The 14,699-nt window shown below is 35.9% G+C and overlaps 1 protein-coding gene across 1 annotated transcript in view; it reads right to left on the bottom strand.

The window, feature by feature from the left end:
- col6a1 (collagen, type VI, alpha 1) overlaps positions 1 to 14,699 on the bottom strand; it is a 100,639-nt gene that overhangs the window by 66,956 nt on the left and 18,984 nt on the right. The window contains exons 3-5 of the mRNA XM_028807262.2: positions 2,563 to 2,692; positions 2,069 to 2,269; positions 570 to 729 (exon numbers count right to left, since the gene is read on the bottom strand). Coding sequence (XP_028663095.1) covers positions 570 to 729; positions 2,069 to 2,269; positions 2,563 to 2,692 — 491 coding nt within the window. The remainder of the gene's footprint in view (positions 1 to 569; positions 730 to 2,068; positions 2,270 to 2,562; positions 2,693 to 14,699) is intronic.

Below are 14,699 nucleotides of genomic sequence, written 5' to 3'. Positions count from 1 at the left end.
TGCTTTGAACTTTTAAAAGCCCGTACAGCAGCTGTCTTTGTCATCTACTCTTTGGCTTTTATTTGCAGCCCCGTGCATTTTTAAATGTCTTGGCACAAAGTCTCATCTCGCGGGATGTGAGTTCTTGATATTTTATAGTTTATAATTTAAAAATGGAATAACATCACATTAAAGTTCGATAAATTCTGAAGAGAATCATACCAAACATATATACAGTATGTAGGTTTTAAAATAAGCTCGATTTAAAGCGTGACAAAAAACGTGACATAAAAATGTCACATAAAATCGATGCACAAAATCATTGCACTTTTAGGCTTAGGATTTTACATATATAGAGTAGAGTAGTATGCTATTTTAAATAGTAACACTAAATTATGTTTTTATACACATGTTTAACTTTGTATAATAGCTGTATGGCTCTCAGTAATCATACAGGGAAGAATAATGCTTATCTGTGCTAGAAAAAAGACAGCACATTGAAAATACATGAAACAGGGCTCCGTTAAACATCATAAAATGCCTAAAAATATGGCGTAGCTTTTCTTTTGTATTTATAAACCACTACATACCAAGTGACTTGGAGAGATAGCCACAGCAAACACTTTGATACCAAGGTGCTTGGCCTCACTGGCAGCATCCTCTAAGCCCCCACATGGCTCTTTGTAGCCCTCCAAGGGATATCCATCTGTCACTACAATCATATATTTGTTCTCCCGTCGATGGGAACCACTGAAATGAAAGAAACAATTTTTTTTCATAATTGCCGCCTAAGCAATAGAATAGAATTTTAACATTGAATTAAAAAAAAAAAACTTCTAATGTCCCATTTAATTTAGCATTAGGATAAAGGGAAGGTTGAAGCTTATGGGATGCACATATTAATATACACTAATATAGTATTCAGAATATGTTTACATTATAATTTTGCAGTAATAACAATGCAATCAGAATATGGGAAACTAATAAGATTTAGCTTGCTGCTGTTCAGTTCTACCATGGAAGGCATTTCAGCAGGTTGTTTTTAGATAGCAAGCCTTTAAAGATAATTTGCTTCAATCTCAGTACGGACTGTACCTTTTACTGACATATAAAGAATGGAGAAATACCAATAAACTCAATTGGCCAAAGACCAAATTTAAATTGGTGCCTCAGAAAATATGAGGCACAGCAGCAAAAAAAAACTGAGTGCGTGTTCTAAGAGACTCTAGAGGACCTGAGGTAGGTCGCTCACAAACTCTCAGGTTAAGACCATACCGATAAACACACTTATAGCGAAGAGAGAACTGAAACAGTAAAAGAAATTATAGACTACTACTCAGAATGGCTAAGTCTAAAGAAAGCAGTGGTATTGTTCCTTAAGTTTAAAGAAGTGCTACTGCATCTGAAAGATGAAAGAAAGGCATTCCAATATATGGTCAGCCAATTTGAACACAGCCTAGAAAGACAAAAAACACTGATCACAGAACATATGATGGAATATAAAGCAACAATGAAGATAAAGCCACTTTCTTTAGAAGACTTGTCTAAAGCAGGGAAGGAGCTTCCTGCATCAGTCAAATACAAGCTTATCCAGAGAGATTAAAGCCTTGCACAAAAATCAGCACATAAGGAAAAGTAGTCAAATTTACAAACTTGATCCAGTTCTCTAAAGCGGAATCATAAAAGTTGGAGGCAGACTCAGCAAAGCTGCTATGCCAGAAGAAGCTAAGTACCCCCGCAATTCTTCACAAGAACTCACATGTTGCCGCCCTTATTTTGCAACACACGGTTTGGCGTACTGTCACATCCTCACAAAGATCAGCTGGCCATGAAACCTGGGCCTCCAATTCAGAAAGTAGGAGCATTTGCAGTTGAGCTAAAGAGAACTCCCTTCAACCAAGAGTGAACAACCAGACCTCTGACTTCTACTGCAATTGTGTGAGTATTATATTACGCAGCATGAGACTCCCTCCCTCAGCCTCACTATTCCTCTGCTAGAGCTAGTCTACCCACTTCTGCCATTGACATAATATTAGTAAAGAAAGTAAAATATCTTGTTTCTAGATGTATTATAGGCCAAATCACTCACCCCACTAGTAGTTCCTCAGTGCCTCTCTTGATGGCGCAGTCTGTGTAGGTGCCTTTGCCAATGTACTTGACTTTCCTCAGTCGACCTTGCAGGTCTGCTTTCTGAGCAGGCATTTCACTCAGTTCTTTAATCAACTCAACTTCATCACTGTAGTGCAAGGCACCTGCATTCCACACCAGTTCTCGATCACAGCGATAATACCTTAAAAAAAAATTCAAGGAATGCAAAAGAGTCAGATCTGAAACAGAACCATATTAATTCTGTTTACATTACTATGGAGACTCCTCTAAAGACTCAAGATAAGCACTAAGAAAGCACAAAATCTAATAGAGACATCCTAGTGAATGAATTTTAAAATAAAATGCTTCTGTCTTTTAATTTATATAATAACAGTATACAAAAACTATGTAATATTACCAAATCCATATAACCCAATTATACTTTTTACATGAAGAATTTGAATGAGTAAAGAGCTTTCTATCCATGATGCACACCTTGATTTAAGCTGCTCGATGAATGAAATAGTGAAGCCCATCACCTCATCGACATAGCTTCCAAATGGTTTAACTCTTAAAGCAACACTTTCTGATGTATCCAGTACAAAAAACAGGTCCACAGGGCAATCTGAAATAAAATTTTTAAAAAGTATCCCATAGTAAATTTTTCAGGTAAAACATATAGTAAAAATTTTATATTGCACATAAATTTAATATACATATAAAGTTGTACTGTATATCAGGCAATATAGCGCATAACATTCTTATTTAATCCAGTTAAGCATTGTGGGGGTCCAGAGACTATCCTGGCATCACTGTGAGAAAGGCAGGAACAAAGCTAGGACATGGCACTAGTCCTTCACAAGGCCAACATATGAGTTCACACACATTCACACTCACAAAAGGTGTTATAGAATACATTGGATATTTCATTAAAATTAAAGCTGGCTTTTAATTAAAAGATGTGATTGAATAATAACTACATCTGCTGTAGTTTTTCATGACCTGGGGTCTCCCGTTTCAACTTCCCTATGGGAGAGATTTTGATTTTCTTAAAATCATGAATAAAATGAATCACCAAAATAAAAATAAATACCAACAGTAATTAGTTTATTTTACTTTAATAAACTGGGAAAATAACAGATATTTCTTTCAAAACAAATAATTGCTTCAATTATTTTACAAAGAAAGTATTCTGCTATATAAGGATTGACAGAAATGATTTTAAATAAGAGACCAAAAGAAAAGATGTGAGGCAAAAGACAAGCAAGGATTCATAACTGAGAAGTGAATATTCACTGCCGCCAAGTCAAAAATATAGAACAAATGTTGTTTTACCAGGAACATAACTAAATAAACACATGCTAATATTTTTTTTTATTTCTCCATAATCTTGGAAGATAGGAGGTGCAGGTCATGAGTTCTATAAAACTGACAAAAAAACTGACATTAAATGAGTTTAGTACAGTTAGTACAGTTTTGTATGCGATTTTGCAACCGTGAAATACAAAACTGTATAAAGGAAGATCTTTCGGGAGACAGAAAACAAGGAATATTGCACTCTAATGCATCTTTCAAATTTCTGTGTTTAACTCTGTTTTTCTGCAATTCTCCAGTACAGGTAATCTGCAGCATATCAGTATAATCAATTTCATGGTATGCCTCTCATTCTCATTAACACAGAGAAGTCTAGAGTGTTTTTTTTAGAAATGGTGATGTGTCCGGAGGAAAGAGGAGAGGAGGAAGGTAAAGAAAGTGGAACTGAGGGTAGGAACTTTGAATGTTGCCAGTATGACTGGTAGGGGGAGAGAGTTAGCTGATATGAAGGAGAGAAGAGAAGGTTGATATATTAAAAGGATGTTAAAGATAGAGCTGCCAGGCAAGAGGAAAAGAGAAAGGCCTAAGAGAAGGTTTATGGATGTGGTGAGAGAGGACATGTAGGTGATGGGTGTAACAGAGCAAGATGCAGAGGACAGAAAAATATGGAAGAAGATGATCTGCTGTGGCAACCCCTAACAGGAGTAGCCGAAAAAAGAAGAAGTTAACATACTACATATTTTCTACATGAAGGCACGCCAAAAAGGAAAGAAAATTCATTACATGGGAAGTCACTCCTTGCCATTGCCTAGTAAGCAATTCTTCACCAGGATTGTGATCACCAAGTTTATTACCATAACTGGCAAAGTGCGCATCGCACTACCAAAACACTGCAAACACATCTCACATCTCAACAATATGTCTATATGTCTACAAGTGAAAGAAGCTTACTCTAATTTTTTTTAAATAGAGGACTTTATTTAAACATGAAAAGAGGGTTAGATTGTGAAATTAGAGGAGGAAAATGCTTTCAGGCAGAAACTAAAAAACGTGTCAATGACGTGAATTTCACTGGTCACAAAATACCAATGGTTCTGCAAAATGTTTTATGAAGTGAAACTCCAAGCTTTGCTGTAAATTCAATTTCATATTAACCACTTTCTCATCACTCATCTTCCTGGGGTTCAAAGTCTTGTTTTATGTCTTTATTGTTTAATTTTGAGTCATTGAGTTATGTTAATGTTACTTTTGTTTATTGTCTGAATAGTTTTCTATGCTTGTGCCATGCTCCATGTGTTTTGTAGGTGTCCTCCAAGAGGAGGGGCCACCTAACGATTATTGCCAGGAACTGCCCTCCACCTTATAAATGAAGAGGGTCTTCCACAGTTCTTGGTGGTTCATTTTGAATATACTAGGGTGTGGTGAGTTTGTGTCCTTTGCGTTTCTACTTTGCTTTTTTGATTCTCAGGATTTTTTTGACTTCATGCTGCTTTGTTTGACTTTGTTTTTCCTTTCTGTCTTCGGACTCCATCTTCTTGGATTTCCTTATTGTTTAGGGCAAATCGTTTTTTTTCCTTTAAGTTCCATTGAGCTTCATTCATTTTTGTGATATTAAACTTTCATTTTATAAAGAATCTACGAGGCCCCTTTTGTGTCTAGCTTGGTTTTTTTGATGGGACTTCCCCCCCTTCTAGTGAGCATTTTTGGAAGGATGGATCGGAACTCCTGGCTCAGAATGATCACTAATTAAATATATAATTACTGAATAATTACTCACAAATTCCATTGAGTTTAATAAATATTGTATTGGCTTTTTGGCAGGGTCCTGTTGTAATTAAAGCAAGACAGTGGGCAGTAGATTTTCTGGTGATTTAACATAGCAATAAAAATGTAAATATTCTGTGATATTAGAAGCCTGGTTCTATAAAGTATCCTTTCAGGAAAATTTAAAACTAAACTTGGGTCAACACATAACTATAACATAAGATCACGTCATAAGCAAATACACAGCAGGAATCATAAATACCAAACCAAGACTCACTTTTCACTGAGACATGGTCAAGAAGTTAGGGGTTACTGTGAGAAAACTGTAGTCTCCAATCATCATTTAATATATGAAATTAGTCATATTTAGTACCAAGAAGGAAAAAAACTTTGTTTATTGATTGAAAGAGATATCTCCTACTATTTAGTGTGTGGGGAAACAAAAACTGACTTTGTTTTTAAGAAGCCAAAGTTACAACTTGCTTTTGATTACCTAGTTTTGAATCTAGTCAATTACCATTTAAAAAGTTTTGGCTCTCAGCTGTAATAAGAGCCTTTGTTTTTAAAAGAAGTATTGGGTTTTGGCTTAGCTTCCTATGATTATGAATATTGATACCTCCCTTGTTTGGTGTTTTTTTCGTTTATTATTTACGGATTGCTTGTTATTTAATCATTTGTCTGAATTGATCGTGACAACATAGCAATACTTCTATGACAAGTTTCACCAGCACAGAACTTTATAGGAGCTGAATATCCCCTGAGGTCAGACGAATTGCCAGTATTATGCTACTGTAGAATAAGGGGATGTTTCGGTGAAATGGGGCATGGTAGAGATCTGTGTAGTACGGATTTTTCACTCCCCATCCTGGCTGCTACCTACAAAGCTCTATCCTGTTTCCACCTGCTCCCAACCACATTTCCATATTCCCTTGTAAAAGGCACATGAAAAAGGTAAAACAATATTGATGACTGTTTATTTATTTACTTTTCAAGAAACAATTTTTTTAAGGTTGCTCTAAATGCCGCATTTGTTTACATCTCTTAAATTTAGTTTAATGCAGGAAAATTTAAGTCAGGATTTCTGCAGGAGTGCAAACTTCTAGGCCATAGCACAATTTAGGGATTATTTGATGAACTAGGCATTTACCACGTAAAAAGTTACAACAGCAGAAAAAACAAGAATATAGAGAACATTCTTTTGTTGTTCTTTTACATTTAATATATTCTAGTAATTCATAGACAAGTACAGTACAATGAATACATTTGATCATCGACTATTAGTTGTATAATAATTAAATGAAAGCGGTTTCTGTTTACAAGAGCAATCCATCTATACAGATGTTATGAAACAGCTCAGCGATGACTGTGAGAAAATTCCTGTCCAGTCAGCCTGTTTACAATGAGAAGTGCATGTTGACAAATATGAAACCTGTAATGGAAATGGAACTGTGTGATTTCTGCATTATGGTCTTTTTAATGAAGGCTCCAATTCAGCACACAATTCAGAGACAACAGCTTTAGGACGGCTTATAAATCATTCATCATCACCCTGAGCCAAACGGTTATCACAATTCCTGATAGCCTGCCATTCGACAATATCTTCCAAAAGAGCTAACACTACCTTTGGCATTTATGCCCAACAACACACAGCATACCCTTTTCGTAGACAAAACAGATAGGCTGCACCCTCAGGCAAGTACCATCATGTCCTGACTCAGCAGGAAAACAGATAAATAAAAAAAAAAAGTTGAATTGGACAAAAGGCAAAGCAAGCAAAAATAAAATAAAACAAAGTGGCCGAAACCCAGATGACAGGCAAAAATCACAGTCAATAATCTGGCAAAAAGTCAAAAACTAGGCAAAATATGAAACTAACCACAAAGAGAATTCAAAAGGGTTTAGAATGTTTTATCCACAGATCGGATAAGGCTCAGTGCAAAGGCTGACTTTTTATCCCTTCTGCTGATTAATTCAAGGCCACAATCCCAGAGACCACACCCCTAGAAACGCAGGATGTGACCCTGACAACAGTATACAAAATGGCTTCCATAATAGAAAATGGCTATAAGACCTCAAAATTCAGTCCTAATCATGACACATAAAGTGTATGCATTAGGCATTGTTACCAAGACAGTTGTATTGAGTGACTATGTCAGTTAATTGATATACTTAGTTCAAGCACATCAACAAATGACATTGAAGTATGCAATGAAATTAAATTTTCTGTTCAAATCATGAGAAACTGATACTTTGTGAGATAGCTAGACCAACACAGATTCAGTTCATAAATATCTCCTCGAGGCACCTCACTCCCTCTACACATACAGTATGACTGCACAACTGCACATGACTAACATCATTCTCAGATTTGCTGGTGACACAGCTGTGGTAGGCCTGATATTTAACAACAATGAGCAGGCTTACCTGGATGAAGTGGACTGCCTGTCACACTGATGTCAGGACAACAGTCTACTCCTGAATGTCAGAAAGACAAAGGAGTCGATGGTGGAATTTGGGAGAAAACAGTAGAGGTATTATCCCCTCCTCAGTATTAACAGCACCCAGGTGCAGAAGGTGAACAATTTCAAATGCATTGGTTTCCACATCATAGAGGACCTAACCTGGTCCAAACACACTGACTCATAGAAGCCATAACAACGTCTTTACCACCTCAGATGCCTCAAGAACTTAAGGCTGCCCTCTCACTTACTGAAGAACTTGGACACATCCACCACTGAAAGTATTCTGACAGGAAGTAGTACTGCCTGGTTTGGGAACAGCACACAGCAGGACCGCATGAGTCTACAGAAAGTGGTGTGGTTAGCTGAATGCATCACTGGGTTTGCACTCCCTAACTTTAAGGATACACCAAGTGATGTCGGCCCAGAGCAAAGAAAATTATCAGTGATCTCAGTCCTCCCAACAATGGCCTCTTTTCTGTACTGCAGTCAGGTAAACTGTACCAGTGCCTAAAGTTCAGATCAGAGAACTGCGTGATAACCTATTGTTAACTCTCTCACACTATTTTTTTATATTATTTAGACATTTATTACTATCACAAGCTTAAAATTCTGTTCATGATTTTAGGTATTTGTAAAGTCATGTATTATTGTTATTTTCTTTTTATTCTTCTTCTTAAAGGCACAGTCTTTGGAGATGAGCAACTACCGTATATACTGGTGTTTAAGTTCTCCCGCAGATAAGTCAGGACTTGATTTTACCATATAATTTCTGGTATTTTATAATGTTGGTTGTATAAGTCAAATGCAGAAAATTCACGCTATTGGTCCAAGAGATTATGATATGCTAACGCCCACACTGAGAGAGTAACAACAGAGCACAATGCCTTTTTTTCTATGTGGGTGCGGCAATGCGCTGTATCAGTGCATGCTCCTAACCCCTCTCTCTCTCTATTGTGCCTACGTGACCACACGGTAATACCCAAACTATTCTGAAGCAACGTTTGCACTGATTTGTGTTTTTTGTATCTCACACCCTCATACACCTTTATCGTAAGAGCATCCCTTATCTACAATTAAGCATTCGATCAGAAGAAAATATGAAGCTGGTTTTAAATTAAATGTCATTGAATTAGCAAAAGAAACTGGTAACTGCGCTGCTGCAACAAAATTCGATGCGTCTGAGAAACTGATGCAAGATTGGAGGATGCAAGAAGATGTAAAAAAAAAAAAAAATTTAAGTGTCACATTTTTGCATGGGCATATAATTCGGGGTCTGATTTTATGATCAATTTTTTGGGTTTCAAGACCCGACTTATATGTGAATATATACGGTAAGCATTTCAGTACATATTGTACTATATACATATTTTTGACAAATAAAATTTGATTTGATATGATTCATTGTATTTGTTAAATACTATCAACCTCCTCTGATTCTACTGTAATTAATGAGATTGTGATTAGCCAAGCCAGATGCTGTAGTGGTGCAGTTTAACAAATAAATACTAATATTGGAGGATAGTAACAACTACTGGGATGGCTTAAGGAGTAGTTTGGAAATGGCTAAGATAACACATTTTGACAGAAATACAGTAATACATTGATTAGCAAATCCTGAGAATGAAGCTCCAGTGTGGCACAAGTGCAAGTTTAATTACATGTCTGCTACAGGAGTGGGCAATTCATTGTGTAACTTCCCTACATGGAATAGTCATCTGTCCTTAAGGTAGCATGTAGTGTAGAACAAAAAGGTATTTGGTGTGGATTGTAACTCTTGTAATGTTTTGCTAAGGCAATAAATGTAACTTGTTTAGTATGTCATAAAAATGTAAAGCAGTATAATTAGAAACAAAATTGTGGATAATAAAAAGGTTAGACGCAGGGGAAAAGAAATGCCACATAGCAGAATTACTGGAGTTAGCACCTGGTCATGAAAGGAGCCAATACAATACATGGATGAGGGGGTGCAGATAGAGAGCACTTACCTTCAAGCACTTGGAGATTTGCTAAAGTCCATTGGACTGGGTGAGTGGCAAGCGGTGCATCATACTTAAGAATTGTAACTTGGATGAGCTCATGGAGATGGGGAAAAAAATGCAGATGGTGTTGCCTTTGACGGCAAATACAGTATGAGGTGCAGCCTGTGGCATGAATGAGTAACCTCTGGGCGAGGCAGATGAGAGGATGTGGAGATGAAGAGATACCATATTTCTTCTTGGGTATGTCCAGCTCCGATACATAGCTTCTTATAATGAACTAAAGTTTTAAGAAATTACTTTGTTAGCTGAGGTATTACTGTAATAGTTTTTTTTATCAACAAGATTATTGTCAGCAAGCAATAGCAAACGAAAGTGAATTTTCAAGATGTAGGTGTTCAAACCGTCAGTGATAAATGAAAAAAATGAAGGCATAAAACACGGTGGAAAATCTAAAATACTGTCTACGTTTTATGAATGGTACTTAAAGAAGAGTTCTTTAACTGAATTTTCCTTCTGTCTTTGAAGTGTTTGTTCAATGTTTGGTGGAGTTGTCTGGTGCCAAACAACATGCTTCAGCCATACAAAGAAGTCTTAAAGTTTGGAGTGTGCAGAGAAATTTTAAAGGAAATGATATGGTAGGGTGTGTTGCAATTAAAAATATTGATGTGGGAAAGCAAGAAGCAGTATACATTAGATCATACAGCATGGAGTGACAAGCAGTGGCAGAACGGCTTATAGTGCAATAAGGTCAAATTTGAAATATTTGGCTAGTAAAATAGTACAGTGGGTCAGAAGAGTTAGCAACAAGTACATTAATGCCTGGTCTTGTTGTGTCTTTCAAGCAGCGGTTATGAAGATCTTGTCAAAGTTAATGGAATGATGACTGCTGAGAAATATAAAGAAATGGTAACACTTTAGTTTAGGTACTGAAAAAATGCATCTATTACTTATTTACTATTATGTAACAAGACCTTTGCAAACACTTCTTTTGGTCCTCATGACACTTCAGAGAATCAGTAAAGTGTTTATTCATCTCTGCAATCTGACCTGCTAACAACACGTGACTTTGGAGTGGTCTGGGGGGCTTCACTGAGACACATTTCTCTGCAAAATACATATTTAGTATAAGACCTGTGAATCCTTCATATTAACAAGTGATTTTACCATCATGTGAATGTGCCACACTGCACAAATGTGAATAACCTATCTACTGAGGTTTTATAAGATCAAAAAATAGTAAATGAGTAATAGATGCATTTTTGCAGTACATAAACTAAAGTGTTAGAAAATGGCTTATTGGAAAAACTTCACCTTTCAACCCAAATCCAACTCTAAAACACTGCAAACACAACTACAACCTATTTGGAGCAGAATTCTACAGATGGAATACTAACAGTGTTAGTTAGGCTTTTTCAGAGCCTCAGCCTCAGCGCTATGCAGGATTACATGCAGAGAAAAAGGAGCAAAAAGCAGTATTAATCGAAAGAATAATTATAATAAGCATGGAATAATTTACCACCAGCCTACTACAAAAAAACTAAACTAGAGTGAATTGCTTCAGTTTTGCATTTCAAGGGAGTTCCCTTCTCCAGCACCAAATGCTGACTTGTTTTAAAGACACATTATATTTGTGTGATTTTAAATTGTATCTACATTTGTGTCTTTTTCCAATGTTATATAGTGTTTCATGAGGAAATAAAATACTTACTGCTCACATAATGTGTTGTAAACATATATTTTTGCTAGAAATGTTTTACATAGTACAGTACTATAAATAATTTCAAACAAAATCTTAAAGCAGTGAGCTGGTACAAGATGACTTTATGAAACTAGCCACACCAATAAAAATGCCACAAAACTTTTAAATGAGATTGAAGGAAATGCACAAAGTAAATTCCTGCTGAATGTCAAGTCTACTAGGATAAAAAATGTTTATATAATCTGAAGACGTCTGAAAACAGTTGAGTCTTGCTACTTCTCTCTCTTTCATTTTATTTTATATAAACAATATATTGTTTCCAAACTGTGGAAGCATTATGAAGTCACTTAAAAGAGTGTTGAACCAGTATACACTATTATGCATTCTGGGATCTTTCGAAATGTTCCACTGAGTTATCATCAAGTGACTGCGAAGGCTTTGATAATTAATGATTCAAGCTTTTAAACTCATTAGACCACTGAGTGACTGCACTGCTATAAAAAAGGGTAATTTTACTATGAAAGACACTGCTCCCCACAGGAAGAAATCCTGAAACCTTGGATGATGGTGAAAAGCAAAAATGGTTGGATGTTTAGGAGTAGAATCTACTCTTTCTTATAAGGAGCTAGGAACAAAACTGTGTCATCATAATGGGTTTAGCAGACTTATTCTCTGCTGAAAACCAAGCACTAAGAACACCTATAAGCTTTTTTTCAGTGTTTGCCACACTTGCATTTGCTAATAGAGAATATGACTTATCTATGGTTATAATGTTTCTTCACTGCTCAAAACTCTTCTTTTTAAACTCTTTGTTCTACTGTAGCCATACATGTGCAAGGATAGATTTAATAAGTCTCTAGTATTCTGCTGTGTAGAGTTCTCAATGAATTGTTCTTGATTAAAGTGTTCTCTCACACCCTAGGATTAATATGGGGAGCTCCCTGCCACTTTAGCCTTGCTTCATAAACTTTTTTTACCATCTTTATCAGTATTAAAGAACTTTGTATTAGATATAATTGTCATACATTATATTTAAGTTGGTTAGCCCATCTTTTGTGGGTGTCTTTGCCTCCTTTATTTTGACAGAAGTTGTTTTAATTTGTCAGGTAGTAACAGTAAAATTGTATGAATCCCTACCACCAATTTTTTAAACCACTTTTTCTGTTACAGGATCACAGGGATCACAGGACATTGGAGTCTTACTCAGTAACATCAGGCACAAGACAGGAATCGAGACCCAGTCTATCAAAGGGGATACATATCTATAGTATATTAGATAGGTTTTGAGTTAAAAATAAACATGACAAAGATTTTTGGAGTGTTGGAGAAAAACAGAGAAAATGTTTGAGAAAATAATTTGTTAATTCTACATAAACATTCAAACCTAGGTCCCTCACTTGATGCCTCATGTATAAAGCCGTGCATAGAATTCACACTAAAACGTGGCATACAGACAAAACTGTAAATGTGCGTACACACAGAAAAACAGATATGCATTAAAGTGTGCGTAAGAAAAGTTCCATGCACTTTCACGTCCCTACAGCCCCATCTTGACTCCTCCCAGAATTTTGCCTATTTGAATATGCAAATCTATATAAATAGCCCCTTACTTTCAGTGTTTTGTTAAAAGACAATGCCAAAAGCGTGTGTAAAAGAGAAGCATTTCAGCAAATGCAAAATGGAGGTCCTTCTCAGTGAAGTGTAGGCATGGAAAACTTAAGCAGTGGTATAAACAACAAAAGGAAATTGATGAAATGGTACAGTGGAGGCACTCAAAACTTCAAGTTCAGAAAGTCACACAGTGCCCGAAATAAAAAAGAAGTGGTCAGATATCAGAGTCCCCGTGAAAAGGCCAGTTGCACTCCACTGTCTGGAAAAAAAAAGGTCTATGTTGAGATTAAAGTTGAAATGTCAACTTTTGATAACTCTTTGAAATCTAAATCGACTTAGAAGCCAGTCATCATCATGGGACAAAAAATCAACATAATTTGTAAATACACACTCTCTTCTAATTCTTCCATTTGCAAAGTCTTCCAACAACGCTAAAACAGCCATGGTAGTTGGAGTAATTTGGCCATTTCGTGCACCATTAGATTGTTGCAGAATGATTATAATCAAGTAAATAAAATTTGTGCATGATATGCAATTAATTTCAGTGTACTTGATAAAGCTCACGTCATGGATGCAAATCTAAAAAAGAAAGGGAGACCACACAGAAAAAGTAGCACTGCTTTGACACTGGGTGCCGCCTGTTTACAAAACCAAGCAGAAGCATGCATACGCATGGTCTGAGGCTGCCGTGAAAATGTGCATAGCATTATGCCAAGTTTATCTTTTATACATCTTAACATGAGTGTGGAAACGGGCGTACACAACATTTTTTTGCGTATGCACCATTATACATGAGGCTTTTGGTGCTGTCCTTACATTTAATTATCCATACATACATCAATCTGTTCATTACATTTTATCCAATTTTAGGAACCCATCCTGGCAGAACTGACTGGAAGACAGGAACAGACCCTGGACAAGGAGCCTATTATGTAACATTAAAATGAAAAGTATGTTCTCATTCCCAAAATACATTTTGGGAATTTCTTTTTTTAAATCTAAGGCACTAAATTTAAAGCTACATTTAAATCATTGAAAAAGTTATAGCATAGGGTCCATTGATATGTAGGTCTGAGTTATAAAGAATGTAACAGTACAGTAGGGTCCTTTTAAAGTTGTGCTTTTAAACATGCAAACATCTGTTTAGTCTGTTATGTCATCACCTGTATGAACCTCAGATTGAAATAGATGCACTTATCTATTTAACCACAGTGAAGGAAATTTTAAGGAATGTGTGTTCATATGTTTAAGTCATTTTGTTTTTGAACATTATTCATTTTTATTTTTGTTTTAGAAAATATTTTAGCATAATTTGGTGATTTAATTTAGTCACTATTTTGTGTATCCTAATTTTTTAAAAGCCATTGCCATTTGGTTTATTTGTTTTCATGGGCACCACTATTTTCTGTGTCTGGTCTCTTTGATATTGTGTGGTTGCTAGATATGTGCTACACATGACTTTTGACCCAAGACATTTTGATGGTTATTATATATAAATTGTTTTTTTTTTAAATTTTAAATACTAGTAAAAATTTTAGATTGTTCAGCCTTTAGTGAAATAGACCCCTGAATGATTATTAACTATCCTGTAATTCTTTTAGAAAACTCAATTGCTCATCTGTGTTTTGCTGAAAATAGTTATACCAATAATAATAACAGAATAGACTTGACTGTATAGACATTGCTTGGCCATCTGGTCTTCCCAGGGAGGAAGAAGTACCTTTGCTTCCCTCTGTTTTGTTTTTTAGCTATATGGACCTAATATGCCAAAAGCTGCTCATCCTGGAGACCTGCTGCAGAAGA

This window comes from Erpetoichthys calabaricus, chromosome 8 (genome assembly GCF_900747795.2).
Source record: "Erpetoichthys calabaricus chromosome 8, fErpCal1.3, whole genome shotgun sequence".
NCBI lineage: Eukaryota > Metazoa > Chordata > Cladistia > Polypteriformes > Polypteridae > Erpetoichthys > Erpetoichthys calabaricus.
The sequence above is the reverse complement of the archived record's forward strand: the minus strand, read 5'-3'. Positions and strand labels throughout refer to the sequence as shown.